This window comes from Penicilliopsis zonata (assembly GCF_001890105.1).
Source record: "Penicilliopsis zonata CBS 506.65 unplaced genomic scaffold ASPZOscaffold_7, whole genome shotgun sequence".
NCBI classification, from domain to species: domain Eukaryota; kingdom Fungi; phylum Ascomycota; class Eurotiomycetes; order Eurotiales; family Aspergillaceae; genus Penicilliopsis; species Penicilliopsis zonata.
In genome coordinates this window covers 762,131-778,574 of record NW_019208917.1, presented here as the reverse complement: position 1 = coordinate 778,574, position 16,444 = coordinate 762,131, and the positions used below count along the sequence as shown (strand labels likewise).

Here is a 16,444-nt window from a genome sequence, read left to right as displayed (position 1 = left end):
CATTAAAAAAAACAGTAACCTTAGGGACTGGAAGTATCAATAATTATCAGCCAGGCGATTAGCTTCCTTCGATATTCAGCTCCGGCCATTTTCTCCGTCTGTTACATCTTTCTCTCTTTCTCTCTCTCTCTCTTCCCCGCCTTGCCCTCCTCCCCCCCATTCTCATGCCAACAAGACGACAGGGAAATCAGACAGTGCACGAATCATAAATGGGCACCTCAGCACACAGATCAGGGCCAGCACCCTGCGAATTGTCACAAAGGGTGTCACAGACGGTGCTCTCGGGTGTGAAGACCAGGAACTCATAGTTGGACACCGACAGGCGGAACTGCTGGGTGATATCGTCATTATCGGCCGAGGCCTTGTACCCGGCGCGACAGGCACAGTGGAACCGAGTGCCCGTGTTGATGCACGAGGTGGTGATATCGCAGGTGTTCTCACCGGAGACGGGGTTGCAGGTGCCGCAGGTGGGATGCTGGATGACACCGGACAGCACGGCCGGGACGGAGGCAAAGAGAGCAAGAAGGAGGCGAGTCTGCATCGTGGAGGGTACAAGTGTGTTCTTCTGAAGGTGAGATCTGACGTGGTATTTGTGGACTAATAAGCAGTAGTTTTGATTCTAGTCTTTGATTCTGGTGTCCGATCGACGACTTGGGAGAGGGCCGGTCAAGCTTTATATAGCCAGCCCCCTCAAGAGCACCTTCCTTCACGATTCCTGTTCCTCAGACACCCCATCCAAGCCTGCCTGGTACAAGTCACACTTCGATCAGACAAATTGAACCGCCACCTCACATGGGGAAGTCATGAACGACGGATACAGACCCAAGAACCGGCTGAAACATGTACAATCATCGATGAGGCTCCCTCGAAGTGTTCGTGTCAATGTGTCATAATCCACGATAGAATACATTAGTACCGTTCTTTGATGACTCGTTCGTTTGGGGAAGTACACTTCAGGCGCGCTATTCTCTGGTAGGGAGTGCCCTGGTGCAGATCTAGAGTTCATGGATCTGAATACGAGTTCTGGAACAACCTTGCAATCGAGACAGATGGCCAAGAGCTGCTCCTTTTGCAACCCATCTGGGGATCTGTCTTGACGGTTGCTGCTTAATATGAAGGCGTTGAACTGACACTGTGACAACCCCCATCATCCATGGACTGTGAACTGCTATGATACAGTCTGTTGTTGTTGTTGTGAGAACGCTGGGCGTGTTCATCTGACCTGATGCTGTCCGCATGCGGAAATCGTCATGGAGATCCGCAGTTCTTGTTTTGTCATGAGTTTATTCTATTTTAGACGTTGCACAAGGTTTCACCTGATTCGGGTCCGTTCGACGTCAGATTTACGACGAGTTGGCCAATACAAGCTGCTTAGTCGTCTGACCTGTGAGGTATTTGCACATACAGACAGTCAGCTGAGTCCACCGGAAAGGGAGAACCATGAATGAGACTCAGAAATTTCGTGTCCTTCCTGGTCGGTGGCCTGAGACAAGAGATAGAGGGAGGGAACTCTGAGCTGCGATTGACTACTATGTATAGCTTAGAAAAAGCTTGCCTTGCTAAAGATTGACCTTGGATCCACTGGGCTCGCCAATCAACGAGAGAAAGCTGCCGTGCACTTCATCTGTCAGATCGCTGGCCTGCATGCTCCGGCCCTTTGCCTGAAAGGCGCGCCGCGAACACTCGCGCGTAATACCACTGCCTGCCCAAGCAACAAGCAGAAGAGTGGTAGCTGGAGACATCCGTTTGCCCCCAGTCTCCAACTCCGACTCGACCTCCGCCTTGGTTGATGCTTCCCTGACGTTGTCCTGTTCTCCCGAGTCCCAAAGACGATCATGGTAAGCACTTCTCCAAGCTAGAAGGGTCCCCAGGGATCCAGTGAGGGTATCTCCCTGGCCACCGCTTCGCTTGAGCCCCCCAGGAATGTCAGAAACGATGCTGGTGACGCCATTGGAAATCACATCGTGCGGTCCCTTCTGAATGACGGTTACTCCTCCGAGAGCATTCGACAGCTCCTCGCAGGCTTCCGTCTCCTTGCTTGTTCTATCTTCGCCGGGCGTAACCTTGACTTGATCTTGGCTGGGGACCTGGATTCCCAATGCTTTGACAAGACGACCAAACTCCACCACATTGGGCGTTAGGATACACTCTTTATATCCCTTGACCAAGTTTGGATTCTCCATCACAAGAAGCAGGCCATCGGCATCCAAAACAAAAGGGACCGAACGTGATCGGGCCTCCTTCATAACCTCTGCCACCACCTTAAGCGTCACGCCATCCCGACCCAGCCCGGGCCCAATCACCAACACATGTAAACGCGAGAGCATAGAAACAATCGGACTGGCCAGCGCCGATACATCAATAGAGTTGGGATTCTGGACCGTCTCGCTGCTCGGGAGGAGCGGGTGAACCATCAGGTTTGGCGAATACGATTTGATGACCTAAATCCTATGAGTTTCTTGACACATCAACATCATAGAATGTGCATAGACATACAGACGCTGCTGAGCGTTCACAGATAACATGGCTCTATCAATATCAGACAGGTTGAACCTCTCATGTCGAGGACCTGGCCTTACCATATCACATCCTTTACAAGCAGCAGCATTAGTCTGGAGTCAGAATGCTGAACCATTTCACATACCTAGTCTTGCAGATGCCATGGCAGAGAAATATGGAGCACCGGTATAGCTTCAAGCCAGAGAGTCAGACAGGAAAGCCCAATATATACCAACATAGCCGAACAATGAACTTGGAAGCATACTCTACACATCCGCCAATGACAGCCACTCGACCCAGTTGCCCTGACCAAGTCAGTAACACTCAGTATACACATATATCCATGAGTTTAAGAGGGAGAAGAAAACAGACCCTTGTGAAACCTCTCCAGCATTGGAGGAACTATTTTTCGTACTTTACTGAACAGGATCTTTGACGAGGTCGACACATGGTGCACAGATTCCATCTTGAGAGAGTGAAAAGGAAGGCCTTCGAATCTGTACAGCAATCGCTCCCGTTCAGAGCCAACGTGTAGATGTTTGAGACAGACAGGTTCGAGTCTCGAGACGGGTGATGTCACTACGTCGCGATAACTAGCGGGTGGGGCCAGCCCTGTCCAGCTCAAGAGGGCCATGAATTGACAGTACTTACTAACTACTCACAGTCCAGTGGTTTGATGTATTTGTGTTATATTCGTATTGATTTCTAGCTTGCTATCGGATCAATATAAAATTCTATCTACGTGGGGACTATGCAAAAACAGCACTGGAAGCAACAGTGACGCCCGCTTTGGCAACGAGAAAAAAAAAACAATAAAAGAAAATTCAAGCCACCCGCCATCTATCGACGCCGGTTCACGCACAAAAATGCTTGAAAAATAGAGGGAGAACGGTTTAATGGGGAAAGGATAAGAATGGGGAAAGGATAGTGTTGGTTTGGTAGGTTGGGTAGTCGGGTGATGCAAAGTGTGATCCTCGCCCATGAAGGGGTCTAAAAGATAATGAGAACGAGGGAAGAATAGCAAGAGATGTACTGAGAAAGATAAGGGGAAAACGGTGTATGTAGGGCGGGAGTCATCGGCGTTGCTTTGAAGCCAAGATAGTGAGCTTCTGCCGGCGCTCTAGTTTGTCCTTTTTCGCGGCAAGCTCTGCGCGCCATTCTTCTTCATCTTCCCTCTTTGCCGCTGCCAACGCCGCGGCTTCCTCGCTTTCCATGTCATCGAGACCAGCTTCCATGTCCGATGAGGCGTCCGAATAGTAGTCGTCGTGATCGTCATAGACATCCCCTTCGTCTTCTTCATCTGTGCCCAGGTATTCATTGCCCCTCGAACGTCTGCCATAGCTGGACTGTCCCTGTCGATACCGATCGTTCGGATCGCGCTTTGCAGGTAGACCGGAAGTGCCCCTATATGCGGGGGTTTGTGATGGCCGAGCTGTACCTTTATAGGATGGTTCTTCCGGTTTCCTGGAGATGGATCCGTCGCGAGCCTTGTCCTTTGCCGCCGCGGCGCCAGATACAGGGCTAGGCTTTTTCCCTATTTTGACATCCTTCTCTTTTACCTGAGCTTCTGCCACCCGTCGCTTTCGTTCGACCTTGCTAACTCGCTCCTTTGGGGCTGATTGATGCCTAAACATGCCTACTTGAGCGGGTGCTTTTTCTTGCAAAGCCTTGGCCTTCGCCATAAGATCGGCATATGAGCCTTTCGGTGGCGCTTTTGACGACGCCGTAGATGAGATAATTTTGGATGGCGCTGACGGACCACTGCTGACTGTGTTTGGAGGCTTCGCCGATTTCAAGTTGGTAGAGGTCGACGGCGGGCGCGGTTTAGAGACTGCCGATAGAGGTGTGGATTTCGAAATCGTAGGTTTGCTGGATACTTGTGTATCGAGCTTCGGTGGACGGCGCAGCTGTTCTTCGGCTTTTCGTTTGGTACCAGTAGTGGTGGTGGCCTGACCTCCGTTCGAGTGCACATCTTGGGATACCGACGTAGACTTAAGGGATCCTGACTTTTCTGCGATGGTGGAAACGGCAGGAGCTGGAGACCGTGACGGAGCTGGTTTCGGTGGCGGTATGGGAGAGGGTTTGCCCGTCTCGATAGACGAGAGCACCGAATCAAGGAACTGGGATTTAGGGTGAGATGAGAATCTTCTTATGACCTGCAGGAATGAAATCCAAGACTTACACTCATGCTGAAAACAGTCTAGATACCAGTCCGAGAGGAGAGGTAGAGAGGAGTGCAGATCGTTCACCGTCGGTGTAGTTAGTACAACGAAACACCTTCATGACTTCGGGTGCAACGCTAAAAATTGAAGGTTCTTCGACCGAGGAGGCAAAACTCCAGGTTTCCTGAGTCAAGTGCGCCCGGGCGTCGGAAAACCTGGCCTTGCGCACTCAGACTCCCCAGGGGAGCGAAGCTGGAGCCGATAACCGTCTAGAGATGGGTGAGGACTGCTTCTACTATTTCGTAGAAGCGGGGAGAATGCAACAGCAACTTGCCATATGTTCTGTTTTCTATCAATACGGTCACGTGGGATCGCGGACTCAAGTGTTTGCAGTGTTTGCTTTTACATCCTTGGGAGCCTCAGGTTCACAGAACAGGCCTGCGCCACACAAACACTCGCTTAGGTTTAGGCTTCGTACCAGCCACACTATGCCGCACTTTCATCAGATTTTAGCCCTTCGATCTTTCGCTTCACATCTTTTCAACCGCCAAACCTCACCAGCGAACTCGACGTCTCAGTCTCCGCCCAACTTGCGGTTAAATCGATTGTTTCTCGTGTTCGATATATTATCTTGGTATGTTCCCTTACAAGTGTCACCAATTCAATATCTACAAGCCTAGTTTTCCTCGTTGTCAAACCGAAAAGGTTCTTGAATTTGAAGCTGACAAAGTTTTTTTTTCTCTTCAGAAACTACACATTCAAAATGAAGCACCTCGCCGCTTACCTCCTCCTCGGCCTTGCCGGCAACACCTCCCCCTCTGCTGAGGACATCAAGGCCGTCCTCTCCTCCGTTGGCATTGATGCCGATGAGGAGCGCCTCACCAAGCTCATTGCTGAGCTCGAGGGCAAGGACCTCCAGCAGGTCAGTTGAAATCGCAACACGTTTTGGCATTGAACTAGTTTTTGCTGACACAATCTAGCTGATCGCTGAGGGTGCTACCAAGCTCGCCTCCGTTCCCTCCGGTGGTGCTGGTGCCCCCGCTGCCGCTGGCGCCGCTGCCGGCGGTGCTGCCGCTGCTGAGGAGAAGGTTGAGGAGAAGGAGGAGGAGAAGGAGGAGTCCGATGAGGACATGGGCTTCGGTCTCTTCGACTAAACGCTTTCTTCAAATCCCGAGAGCAGAAAAATATCAACCGGTGGAGGAGCAGAGATCTAGCACTTGTCACTTTGGGTTGGAGGGCCAATTCCTTCAACTTCTGGTCCCCATGTGCGCATGTTTTGACACTGTTCTGAAACGGTTACGAATTATGCCATATTGAGCTGAAAGGAGCTCTTAAACCAATGCAGATGATCTGACCTCCAAACGAACTTCTCCAGTACCCGCAATCTAGTAGACGTAAATCCAACCGAAGTACCAGAATCTACCCCGTAGTTTACGAACAGATCAGCTTTCATACAGGCAATATAAATAATTTATGACTATCTAATACAAAGATAACCAGCGATACTGGCTAACAATAATACTAATAGCACCGTCCATTGCTCCCAAAATAATTCCATGATAGTCCCTGAAGTTAATCTGTTGCGGCAGGGCGGTGAGAACGGCTAGCCCTAAGCATCCAAAAATGGGTTAGGGCTTGGTCTCGCTTAGGCGAACTGCCAGCCCACCTGGACACTGCGCAGGAGCCACACGCAGCCGGAAAGTCCTTTAGCGACACGACACGACACGACAACCTTCTTCCCTTCGCTTTTCGAGATCCCGTTCGGAAAGCGACCTCGAGGAAACATCCACAACCATGGCTGACGTCGAATACGTGAGTGACCTCGAAAAAAAAACACCCTCCATAAGCTGGATTATCTGTGACTGACAATCTCTTTTATAGAACGCCGAGGAGGCTGCCGGTACGTTGTCCACAAAGATTTCATTTCCTTCGCCTACTATGCTATACCCGGGAACTGTTGGTCTGCTGTGAAATGCGACAAGGAAGAGCTTTTTCTGTCACTTGGATTTGATGGCAACTGGATATCAGGAGGGAAGGGGAAAATATTGATTCAAAGAATACAACGGATGCAACGGGCTAGCGAGTTTGGATTTAAAAAAAGAACCATAGCGCTGACCAGTCCGTTTTTGCTCGAACAGAGATCAAGAAGAGAAGACAGTTCCGCAAGTTCACCTACCGCGGCATCGATCTCGACCAGTACGTCCAAGCCTCCCTCCCAGGAAACAGAGAGAAAAATGAAGAAGAAGAAGGAGAAGGGGAACCTGGATAAATGGATTGATCTGACTGTCTTGTGGCAAACAGGCTCCTTGACCTCTCCTCCGAGCAGCTCCGTGATGTCGTGCACGCCCGCGCCCGCCGCAGGTTCAACCGCGGTCTGAAGCGCAAGCCCATGGGCCTGATCAAGAAGCTCCGCAAGGCCAAGCAGGAGGCCAAGCCCAACGAGAAGCCCGACCTCGTCAAGACCCACCTCCGTGACATGATCATTGTCCCCGAGATGATCGGCAGCGTTGTCGGTATCTACTCCGGCAAGGAGTTCAACCAGGTTGAGATCAAGCCCGAGATGGTTGGTCACTACCTTGGTGAATTCTCTATCTCATAGTACGTGGAACATCATGAATTCCTTGGCATGATTATCTTTGGCCAGTTACAACTAACACATTGAACAGCAAGCCCGTCAAGCACGGTAGACCCGGTATCGGTGCCACCCACTCTTCCCGTTTCATTCCCCTCAAGTAAAAAGCTTTCTCTTTTATTTTTCGGAGTGTCTTGTGGAGGAGCGGGACGAACGGGACTCGGGTCACTGGGTGGAGGAAAAGAAGAATGGACTTTATGTCGAGTTCATTCTTTGTATGTTGGGGTGCAATCCAATTGTTTTCATCTCAATAGAAAGATCTTTTTTTATCGACATGCAATGAATTCAAAAAAATACCAAAACATGGGATCTTTCGAAGAAAAAACACCTCCCATGACAAAGACAACTTCCTCTCTTCTGGTCCGACCAGGTACAGGAGAGACTCTTTTGTCATCTATTCCTTTATGATTTAAGTCCCGGAAGGGATGGGAGTCTAATCTAACGAAGTCTTATTTTCACGTACCATCTACTTTAAACAAGACTGAGTGGCTGTACTTGCGTGACCTTTTTGCCCTAACATCAAGTAAGAATAACAGCATTCTCAAGAATTGGATTCGAGAAAAGCGGTACACTACGACAATTCTATTCTACAAAAAGTAGATCAGTTGTCCTATTTACGTATTTTCTTATCCTCTTTTTGAACTGGAGGGCGCTTGATCTCGTATTTCATTTTGACTACAGTGGACATCATCAACAAAATCAAGGGATCATCTTTGTCATCATTGCTGTCTGTTATCTCGCAAGCATTAAGAGGTCATATGACTAGCTCATAGCTAGACTACCATGTAGAAAGCTGTCTAATCAGCGAAGAGAAGTTGATAGTACCGTATCATCGCGGCAATTCTCCATGCTGGGATATCGCGTCGATGCTGTATCCACACGCCGCCACCTAGAGATCGAATGTCGTCGTCGTCATCATCATCTTCATCATCATCATCTTCTTCATAGTCTCTTGGGTTGATAGCACGAGGATTCATCCACACACCACCACCCATAGATACGTTCTCTTCCTCTTCCTCCTCTTCCTTTTCTTTGGTACCACGTGGAAGAGCTGTCCACATACTGCCGTCTGCAGACAGGAAACCCCACTCTGCTGCTTTCTTTGGGTTACAAGAAGGCGAATTATAGCCACCAGCGTTTGCAACCTGAAAAGACGAAGTGTACTCGGTAACTATAGCAGCCTGATTTTCCTGGGTAACACGATTGACTGTGAAGATGATGTCAGTCTACAAGATTTCGAAGCATTAAAGTGAGGAAAAAGGGTGCAGTACCTTGAGTGCAGCATCTGGGGCACATATGTGTACCGGGATGCTCCTGCTGACTTACGGACGAGGATGGGGCGACAGTAGCAGTAGTAGCGAGAGCGGTAGGCAAGCCCTGCTTATCCTTGCGCTGCTTGATGTCTTCTGCTGTACTCTGAGAAGCTAATAGTTGAGTTAGCTTGAGTGTTGAGATCGAGAGGTTATATAACACGAAGAACTTACAAAATGGCGTACAGGCCTTGAGCTTCTCTGCATCCTCTAGAAAAGGTTGCATTTTCTGTCTGACCTCGTCTCCAGAGAACCACATTTTGAAATGGGGAGAGTTGAGGCTGGCGTCCGCCATCAACCGGTGGTTCGGCTCGATGCCATGCGCTGCCAACAGGAGGACCAGCAGGTATGCTGGGTCCTCCCGTGAGTAGAGCATGGACTTGAGCTCCTTTTCGGTTGGCATTTTGGTAGCCTATATGTAGACTTGGTCAGCGTTGCTCTGCAGGGTGTTGGTTCACATGAAAGCTGAGACACGCCTTCACAGGAAAATGGAAATGGGATAGAGCAATGTACTGATGTGGATGATCGAGGTTTGACGTATGAAATCAGATGGAGATAGCAATCACAAACAGGAATCCGGGCACGACTGTTTCTCTGATATGTGTTATGTCTCTTTGCGAAAGAGCTCGCCAGATGGGAAACGCAGAGGACAGAGGACAGTTCTGCGTATTTGAGGATAACAAAAAAACTCCAGATTCGAGATCTCTCTGCTATGGGCTAAATAGAATCACTAACAGGGAGGGAGAAGGATGGAAAGGAGATGGGAAGGGAAGAAGTGGAAAAGGAAGAGGTGGAAGAGGGAAAGGGTGAAAAAGAGCGGGGGGGGGGGTAGGTCAGTTCCCTCAAGAGCACTCTCAGAAGAAGACCACCCGATGAGAGAAGAGACAAGACAACACTGCAAAAGGATGTCTCACCGAAAAGAGCCTTTTTGGCCAAGCACTAAGGCCATTTACCATGTCTTTCAGACAGGACCTGCTTCGAATGTTAGCACTCGACAACCAGTTGACTTTTCTCTGAGATTCTCAATGCGGAAAAAGAACTGACATTGCGCAGTAACCCTTCTTGCCCGAAGGCTGGGATGGCTCTTTAAACCATCCAGTGATCATTTAAGATCCATTCAATTCAAATTGGATAAAACCCAATAAGCATGCCATCTAAGTCCTTTTGCAGAACCTAGCTGACGATCTGAGAGAAAGGACCCCCCAGCGCTGTGCCAACCCTCCCACCCTCCCTTAGGCACAGATCCCAGTCAGTGCTAGATCTCAAAGAGACCAAAGCCAAAGCCACCGGTTTTTTGGTTTAAAAAAAAAAGGTTAAATGTGGCTTCTCTCATTCCGCGGCGTTGGCAAGAGCAGCAGATCTACTCGTTGGCCAAGACCAAGTCCACCAGGGCCCCGATCTGCTCCCACTGAGTATTGATTTCGCTAGTCATCGAGCGGGGATTAGAGCGTCCTCTCTCGAATTCCTGCTGTACGTCGTCGAACGTTGCATGCAGCATGTCTTTGAAGGAGGGAACAACGCAGCTTTGATCCTCCATGTGGACGAGTCGGTGCAGTACAGACCAAACGAGGAGGCTCAGGTTTGGGGTGGCGATATGGTGATTGCGAAACAAGGGTTCAAGCCGGGTTTCCCCTGCGTCTGCAGAAAGGTGAATTGCAAGCTTTACCAAGGCCCAGGCATGTACCTGGCGTATCGGGTGCCCGTCTTGACGATAAACAACAGGGTCAACACGAAGATATCTGATCGCAGCCTGGATGAAAGCTTCGTCGAAAAGACCTGCCGAGATCAATGCCGTGATCAGCTCGTCACGCAGCGAGACATATGGCTGCCGGGTGACGGGCCAAGCAGAAGTTTCGTGCAGCAGGTGCATGGCTGACTTGAGTTTCTGGACAGTAACCAAAGGGCTGTCATCTGCAGCGGCGGACTGCATGAGTTTCCGAGCTTCACCTTCGACCGCGTGTAGCTTAGAGGTATCATGAGAACCAGACAGGAAGCGAGCTTCCGGAGCATCGAGCCCGAGCTTACACTTGGAACAATCGCAGTTGAAGAAATATCTCTCCGACAGTTCACTGCGCCGGACAGTGGAGGGGTATGTCGTGTCGATGTACGAGATGAAGATCTGGTCGTCCTTTTTGATCGGCCGTACTGCCTTGACGAAGAGCTCGTCGCCATCAAAGCCCACAACGGAGTTATAGTCGCAGCTGTGGTTGATCAGAGCAGCATACGGATGCAGATACAGCCCGACTCGGTCGTACACTGTATTGGTCAAGTTGAAAGAGTTCAAGTCGAGCTATAAAAAGTCCTTCAATTAGGAGACCAATATACTAACCCAGAAAAAACGCCCCAACTTACCTTGGCACCGCATGCGGAAATGACTTCCTCCTCGACATCAGTCCCAGAGTACATCTTAATTGCCTTGGACGACAGGGCAATGCGCCCCCACTGCTGCGGGTTGAGCTGACGGATCTCTCGGGCATGCGTCTCCAGCTTGGAGAAGGCATCCAGCTCTGGAGGGGAATACCTCCCCTTGGCAGCGCGCAGGACCATCCGAAGAACAGCCCTGGCGTTGTTGGGGAGGACTCGAGGCCTAAGCTGCTTGAAGATGGCGCACTCTAGAGAGTGGGAGAATTTCCAGTCCTTTGCCTGGCAGGTCTTTTCACTGTTAGTAAGAGAAGTATAGTGGTAAAGTGAAGTGAAGAGAAGGGAAGAAGAAAAAAAAGGAGATGAAACTGTTGAATACTGTGCGAGGCACTGCGCTAAGCGAAGTCAGGTGCACAAAGCAATCAACAAGACAAAAAGATTTGTTTGACTGTATACGTCATATCAACTGGAGAGGGAACTCACTCTATCACAATACTTCACCACCTGACAGCCTGTACACGCCTTCAAGACCACACCAGGCTCCCCATGCTGTCTTCTTCCAAGACAGCCAGAGCAGGTATCCTCCAGCCGCGGCGTATCCAGGACAGCCACGTACGGAGTCTTGATATTCAGCACGACCTTCCCGACGCCGAGGTCTGTTGTCGCGAAGAGACCCGTTCCCTGCCCGTTGGGGGCTGGGCGAGGTTCTGTCTTTGTATACACTGCCGGAAGGGGAGATTCGGACATTCTTCTCTTCTCTTCTTCTAGAGCTCTGGTTCTATTGCTATGCAGATGCAGAGTACACAACCAGGCAAAGGGGAACACCGAAATACAGAAGTCGGTTCTTCGTGACTCGGGCCAGCGTACCAGAGAACTAGAGATTGGGTCTCTATGGATTTGATTTGACAACAGTACAAGATGAGTGTTTAGAGCCACGACGTTGTTGATCCAATGTATTTTGCAATTGGTGGAGCCGTTGCTTAGTCATCGGCATCGATATATAAAAGAACTAATAAATGCTAACTACCAAAGATTACATATGTAGATGAATGGAGATTGATGAATCTTATAATACTGGTACATACAGGTTGAATAAATTATAATAGAAACAGTCCAAAAACAGAACCCGGCTCAGTATTCTTTTCTCGCTCAAGCACACATATAGCCAGCCGAATATGGTAACCAACCAGAATGAAACGACATCAAGGAGAATCATAAGAGCAGACGACACCGTTTTTCACTGTTCCCGGCTTCCTAGCCAGGGGAAGCAAGGAGCAATGCCCAAACAAAAAGAAGAGAAGAAGAAGAAGAAGAGGAAGAGGAAGGGGAAGGGGAAGAGGAAGGGTCAAATCAGACCTCTGATGTCAGGAGTTCAAATCCGGTACATGGAAAAACGAGGAGGACTTTTTTTTTTTGAAAACGACTTCACAGCATCTTAGTACCGGAGAACTCGGACCAGCTGCGAACCTCGGAAGGAATGCCTTCCTGGCGGGGAAGCTTCACGTTCATGCACTGAGCGAACAGGACGGCAGTCTAGAAGAAAAGTAAGTCAATATTATATATGTGTGTTTTTAATTTAAATCAAAGGGGGGGGGAAACGAACCTTAGGCTCCATGAAGAGGGGCACGCCAAAGTCCACGGCATTGCGTCTCATGACATAATCCTCATCCAGGAGGGTCTCGCCGCGCTTCTTGGCCAGGTTGAAGGCACCACGGATGTTGTACTTCTCAAAGACAGCACGGAGGGCGCGCTTGTCCTGCTTGGGGAACTCGATGACCTCGACGGAGACACCGACGGTAGACTCCAGGTGGGCCTTGACCTCGGGGCTGGCGGCATAGAGCTTGAAGTCGAGGGGCTTGAGGTACTCGACGACCTGGGACAGAGCCGGGTTGTTGACGTCGCCGCCGAGAAGCAGACCCTCACCGGGCTCGGGAACACGGAAGTTCATGGTGGACTGCAGAGACGCCCAGTAGGCCTCGATGAGGTCCTTTCCGAAGCAAGCAATCTCACCCGTGCTGGACATCTCGACGCCGAGGAAGGGGTCGGCGCCGGCAAGACGGGTCCAGCTGAACTGGGGCACCTTGGTGGCGAGGTAGTCACGCTTGACCTTCATGAGGTCGACGGGCTCGGGGACATCCTTGCCAACGAGGGCCTTGGTGGCAACGTCGATGAAGTTGGTGCCCAGGACCTTGCTGACAAAGGGGAAGGAACGAGAAGCACGCAGGTTGCACTCGATGACCTTGAGAGCGGGCTGCTCGGCGCCCTCCTCGTCGGCCTTGATGATCTGCATGTTGAAGGGACCGGTGATGTTCCAGGCCTTGGCAACCTTCTCGGCGATCTCCTTGACGCGGGCCATGACCGACTCGTCCAGATCCGCGGGGGGCAGAACCAGGGTGGCGTCACCAGAGTGCACACCGGCGGGCTCGACGTGCTCGCTGACGGCGTGCAGGATGAGCTTGCCGTTAGAGGCGACGGCGTCGACGTCGATCTCCTGGGCGCCCTCGATGAACTTGGTGATGACGACCGGGTGGTCGGGGGAGACGGCGGAGGCGTTGAGAAGCTTCTCCTTGAGCTCGTTGCCGTTGTAGATGACACTCATGGCGGCGCCGGACAGAACGTAGCTGGGACGGACCAGCACGGGGTAGCCGACGGTCTCGGCGAAGCTCTCGGCCTCGGAGACCGAGGTGAGCTCCTTCCACGCGGGTTGGTCCACACCGATGCTGTCCAGGATCTGCGAGAACTTGTGACGGTCCTCGGCCTTGTCGATATCCTTGGGATCCGTGCCGAGGATGGTCGCCCCACCGGTCTCCTGCAGACGGAGAGCGATGTTCTGAGGGAGCTGGCCACCGACCGAGACGACGACACCATTGGCGTTCTCGAGCTCGTAGATGTCCATGACACGCTCATAGCTGAGTTCTTCGAAGTAGAGCTTGTCGGCCGTGTCGAAGTCGGTGGAGTAGGTCTCCGGGTTGTAGTTGATCATGACCGTCTTCTTGCCCATGTTGCGCAGGGAGAGCGTGGCATTGACGGCGCACCAATCGAACTCGACCGAGCTGCCAATGCGGTAGACGCCGCTGCCCAGGATGATGGTGCCGTGATCGTCGAAGGTGACATCGTGGGAGGTGGCGTTGTAGGTGGTGTAGAGATAGTTGGTGTCGGCGGGGAACTCGGCGGCCAGGGTGTCAATCTTCTTGACCCAGGGTCTGATGCCGAAGCTCTTCCTGCGAGCCCGGACATCATCCTCGGTCGAGCCGACAAGAAGGGCGATCTGCTTGTCGGAGAAGCCGAGCTTCTTGGCCTTGAGCATGATCTCCTTCTTGATGCCGAAGAGGCTACCAATCTCCTTGAGCTCGTTCTGGCAGTCGACGATGTTCTGGAGCTTGTACAGGAACCACTTGTCGATCTTGGTCAGCTCGTGAACTTTCTCGACGGAGTAGTTCTCGTGCAGCATGGCCTGGCCGACGGCCAACCAGCGTCTGTCGGTGGGGTTCCGGAGAACCTCGTCGAGGTCCTCGAACTTGTCGCCCTGGAAACCGATGAACCTGGGGTCCACCTGACGGATGGCCTTCTGGAAGGACTCCTCAAAGGTACGGCCGATGGCCATGACCTCGCCGACGGACTTCATGGCGCTGCCGATGTCGCGGTTGACGTGCTGGAACTTGCTCAGGTCCCAACGGGGGATCTTGGTGACGATGTAGTCCAAGCTCGGCTCGAAGTTGGCGGTGGTGGTCTTGGTGACGGCGTTGGGGAGCTCGGGCAGAGTGTGGCCGAGACCGATCTTGGCGGCGGTGTAGGCGAGAGGGTAGCCGGTGGCCTTGGAGGCCAGAGCGGAGGAACGAGACAGACGGGCGTTGACCTCGATGACACGGTAGTCCAGGCCATCGGGCTGGAGAGCGTACTGGACGTTGCACTCACCGACGACCCCCAGGTGGCGGACGATCTTGATGGCGGCGGTACGGAGCATGTGGTACTCCTCGTCCGACAGGGTCTGACTTGGGGCGACGACGATACTGTCACCGGTATGGATACCGAGGGGATCAAAGTTCTCCATGTTGCAGACGGTAATACAGTTGTTGGCGGCATCACGGACGACCTCGTATTCGACCTCCTTCCAGCCCTTGAGAGACTTCTCCACGAGGATCTGGGGAGCCAGAGACAGCGAGCGGGAAGCCAGGTTCTTCAACTCCTCGGGATCGTTGGCGAAACCGGAGCCCAGACCCCCGAGCGCGTAGGCGGACCGCACGATGATGGGGTAGCCAACCTCCTTGGCGGCATCGAGGGCCTCGTCGACGGTGTTGACGGCAATGGACTCGGCGATGGGGATGTTGATCTCGTTCAGGGCCTTGGCGAAGAGATCGCGGTCCTCACTGGTCTCCAGGGTCTTGATGCTGGTTCCCAGGACCTTGACGCCGTACCGCTCGAAGATGCCCATGCGGTTCATCTGCACCCCCAGGTTCAGACCGGTCTGTCCGCCAAAGGTGAGCAGGATGCCGTCGGGGCGCTCTCGCTCGATCACGTGGGTCACATATTCCGGGGTGACGGGCAGGTAGTAGACCTCGTCGGCGAGCTTGTGATCGGTCTGGATGGTGGCAATGTTGGGATTGATCAGCACCGACTTGACATTGGCCTCCTTGAGAGCCTTGAGAGCCTGGGAGCCTATATTTCGTTAGACTTTGACTTTCTTCCTTTTTTTCACAGGAAAAAAAAATAAAAAAATAGAAAAAAAAGTTACCCACCTGAATAATCGAATTCACCAGCCTGACCAATACTCAAACCACCGCTACCAATAACCAAGACCTTCTTCACGTCGACCAGATTACCGCCGGTCTTGACGGCACCGCTGGCCAGGTAGGAATGGGCGGAGGGGGAGCTCTCGGCCTCGGCGGCCAGACGGCGCAGGGTGCTGGAGAAGGAACGCAGCTGCTGCGGTCGCCACGAGGCAGCGCCCTTCTGCTGCTGCTGCTGCAGGCGCAGACACGACGCCGTAGAGCGCAGGGCGGAGGGGGTGTGTGAGGCGGAGGAAAAGGCGCGCACCGCCAGCGTCGCCCGAGTTTCCACCAAACCTCGCTGACGCAACAGGGCGGCTGCGTGCCCACAGCGAGTAGCGAGAGCCATTGCGCACTGCGCGAGACAGCAAAGGAACAATAAAAAAAAGAAGAGACCTACGCTGACAGGGAGGAAGACCAGAAATAGAAATAGAAAAAAAAAGACACTGTCTCCAAACACAGACGGGGCAGGGCAAGCCTCGAATCTGCTTGTTTCGTCTCACGACGGGGGGGGAGGAGGAAGCTAGAGCAGCGAGAAGAGAGACAATAATTATTCAGACAGGGGGGGACTTTATCCGGGCGGGCGATGAGTCAATGCCAGACCAGGTCCTGTCCTTGTCTCGTTCGCTCGTGGATCAACAGCGAGAAGGCAGAGGAAAGGCCGGGGGAGAATTTGTTGCTCGCGGCCAAGGACAGGAAGAGCCGATAAGAGCG

At 52.1% G+C, this 16,444-nt stretch overlaps 8 protein-coding genes across 8 annotated transcripts; 2 read left to right on the top strand and 6 right to left on the bottom strand.

The window, feature by feature from the left end:
* Positions 1–187: 187 nt before the first annotated feature.
* On the bottom strand, positions 188–541 carry ASPZODRAFT_142443 (hypothetical protein; the record flags this gene model as incomplete). The annotated part of the gene is made up of 1 exon (XM_022724854.1): positions 188–541. One exon carries the CDS (start codon positions 539–541, stop codon positions 188–190), a length of 354 nt encoding a protein of 117 aa, XP_022581149.1.
* Positions 542–1,500: 959 nt separating this feature from the next.
* On the bottom strand, positions 1,501–3,053 carry ASPZODRAFT_132736 (hypothetical protein). The gene is made up of 6 exons (XM_022723103.1): positions 2,872–3,053; positions 2,765–2,804; positions 2,645–2,691; positions 2,580–2,590; positions 2,497–2,529; positions 1,501–2,441 (listed from the first exon to the last, which is right to left on the bottom strand). Exons 1-6 carry the CDS (start codon positions 2,963–2,965, stop codon positions 1,560–1,562), a joined length of 1,107 nt encoding a protein of 368 aa, XP_022581148.1. The 5' UTR covers positions 2,966–3,053; the 3' UTR covers positions 1,501–1,559.
* A 246-nt stretch (positions 3,054–3,299) lies between these two features.
* ASPZODRAFT_117274 (hypothetical protein) lies at positions 3,300–4,965 on the bottom strand. Its single transcript, XM_022721170.1, has 2 exons — positions 4,682–4,965; positions 3,300–4,619 (listed from the first exon to the last, which is right to left on the bottom strand). Exons 1-2 carry the CDS (start codon positions 4,685–4,687, stop codon positions 3,573–3,575), a joined length of 1,053 nt encoding a protein of 350 aa, XP_022581147.1. The 5' UTR covers positions 4,688–4,965; the 3' UTR covers positions 3,300–3,572.
* Positions 4,966–5,424: 459 nt separating this feature from the next.
* Positions 5,425–5,815, top strand: ASPZODRAFT_152088 (hypothetical protein; the record flags this gene model as incomplete). Its single annotated transcript, XM_022725810.1, has 2 exons — positions 5,425–5,583; positions 5,642–5,815. The coding sequence occupies 2 exons, from the start codon at positions 5,425–5,427 to the stop codon at positions 5,813–5,815; spliced, it is 333 nt and encodes a 110-aa protein (XP_022581146.1).
* A 555-nt stretch (positions 5,816–6,370) lies between these two features.
* Positions 6,371–7,602, top strand: ASPZODRAFT_132734 (hypothetical protein). Its single transcript, XM_022723102.1, has 5 exons — positions 6,371–6,473; positions 6,543–6,561; positions 6,800–6,857; positions 6,963–7,259; positions 7,328–7,602. Exons 1-5 carry the CDS (start codon positions 6,456–6,458, stop codon positions 7,395–7,397), a joined length of 462 nt encoding a protein of 153 aa, XP_022581145.1. The 5' UTR covers positions 6,371–6,455; the 3' UTR covers positions 7,398–7,602.
* Positions 7,603–7,943: 341 nt separating this feature from the next.
* ASPZODRAFT_132733 (hypothetical protein) lies at positions 7,944–9,821 on the bottom strand. Its single transcript, XM_022723101.1, has 5 exons — positions 9,648–9,821; positions 9,518–9,575; positions 8,778–9,015; positions 8,565–8,717; positions 7,944–8,500 (listed from the first exon to the last, which is right to left on the bottom strand). Exons 1-5 carry the CDS (start codon positions 9,707–9,709, stop codon positions 8,091–8,093), a joined length of 921 nt encoding a protein of 306 aa, XP_022581144.1. The 5' UTR covers positions 9,710–9,821; the 3' UTR covers positions 7,944–8,090.
* A 2-nt stretch (positions 9,822–9,823) lies between these two features.
* On the bottom strand, positions 9,824–11,935 carry ASPZODRAFT_1989920 (hypothetical protein). Its single transcript, XM_022727495.1, has 3 exons — positions 11,448–11,935; positions 10,956–11,354; positions 9,824–10,893 (listed from the first exon to the last, which is right to left on the bottom strand). Exons 1-3 carry the CDS (start codon positions 11,709–11,711, stop codon positions 9,964–9,966), a joined length of 1,593 nt encoding a protein of 530 aa, XP_022581143.1. The 5' UTR covers positions 11,712–11,935; the 3' UTR covers positions 9,824–9,963.
* A 199-nt stretch (positions 11,936–12,134) lies between these two features.
* Positions 12,135–16,282, bottom strand: ASPZODRAFT_132731 (hypothetical protein). The gene is made up of 3 exons (XM_022723100.1): positions 15,701–16,282; positions 12,568–15,620; positions 12,135–12,497 (listed from the first exon to the last, which is right to left on the bottom strand). Exons 1-3 carry the CDS (start codon positions 16,077–16,079, stop codon positions 12,390–12,392), a joined length of 3,540 nt encoding a protein of 1,179 aa, XP_022581142.1. The 5' UTR covers positions 16,080–16,282; the 3' UTR covers positions 12,135–12,389.
* Between the last annotated feature and the right edge of the window lie 162 nt (positions 16,283–16,444).

Excerpts from the sequence above, each read along its gene's own strand:
- ASPZODRAFT_132736 (XM_022723103.1), bottom strand. The coding sequence starts at position 2,965 with ATGGAATCTGTGCACCATGTGTCGACCTCGTCAAAGATCCTGTTCAGT. Across the intron at positions 2,805-2,871 it reads GCTGGAGAGGTTTCACAAGG|GGCAACTGGGTCGAGTGGCT; the intron begins GTCTGTTTTCTT and ends TGACTTGGTCAG. Across the intron at positions 2,442-2,496 it reads GTGAACGCTCAGCAGCGTCT|GTCATCAAATCGTATTCGCC; the intron begins GTATGTCTATGC and ends CATAGGATTTAG.
- ASPZODRAFT_132734 (XM_022723102.1), top strand. Across the intron at positions 6,858-6,962 it reads CGCGGCATCGATCTCGACCA|GCTCCTTGACCTCTCCTCCG; the intron begins GTACGTCCAAGC and ends TGTGGCAAACAG. Across the intron at positions 7,260-7,327 it reads GGTGAATTCTCTATCTCATA|CAAGCCCGTCAAGCACGGTA; the intron begins GTACGTGGAACA and ends CACATTGAACAG.
- ASPZODRAFT_132733 (XM_022723101.1), bottom strand. The coding sequence starts at position 9,709 with ATGATCACTGGATGGTTTAAAGAGCCATCCCAGCCTTCGGGCAAGAAG. Across the intron at positions 9,576-9,647 it reads AAGAAGGGTTACTGCGCAAT|GTCCTGTCTGAAAGACATGG; the intron begins GTCAGTTCTTTT and ends CATTCGAAGCAG. Across the intron at positions 8,501-8,564 it reads CCCCAGATGCTGCACTCAAG|TCAATCGTGTTACCCAGGAA; the intron begins GTACTGCACCCT and ends TCATCTTCACAG.
- ASPZODRAFT_1989920 (XM_022727495.1), bottom strand. The coding sequence starts at position 11,711 with ATGTCCGAATCTCCCCTTCCGGCAGTGTATACAAAGACAGAACCTCGC. Across the intron at positions 11,355-11,447 it reads TGGTGAAGTATTGTGATAGA|TGCCTCGCACAGTATTCAAC; the intron begins GTGAGTTCCCTC and ends CGCTTAGCGCAG. Across the intron at positions 10,894-10,955 it reads TTTCCGCATGCGGTGCCAAG|CTCGACTTGAACTCTTTCAA; the intron begins GTAAGTTGGGGC and ends GACTTTTTATAG.
- ASPZODRAFT_132731 (XM_022723100.1), bottom strand. The coding sequence starts at position 16,079 with ATGGCTCTCGCTACTCGCTGTGGGCACGCAGCCGCCCTGTTGCGTCAG. Across the intron at positions 15,621-15,700 it reads TGGTGAATTCGATTATTCAG|GCTCCCAGGCTCTCAAGGCT; the intron begins GTGGGTAACTTT and ends AACGAAATATAG. Across the intron at positions 12,498-12,567 it reads CCCTCTTCATGGAGCCTAAG|ACTGCCGTCCTGTTCGCTCA; the intron begins GTTCGTTTCCCC and ends CTTTTCTTCTAG.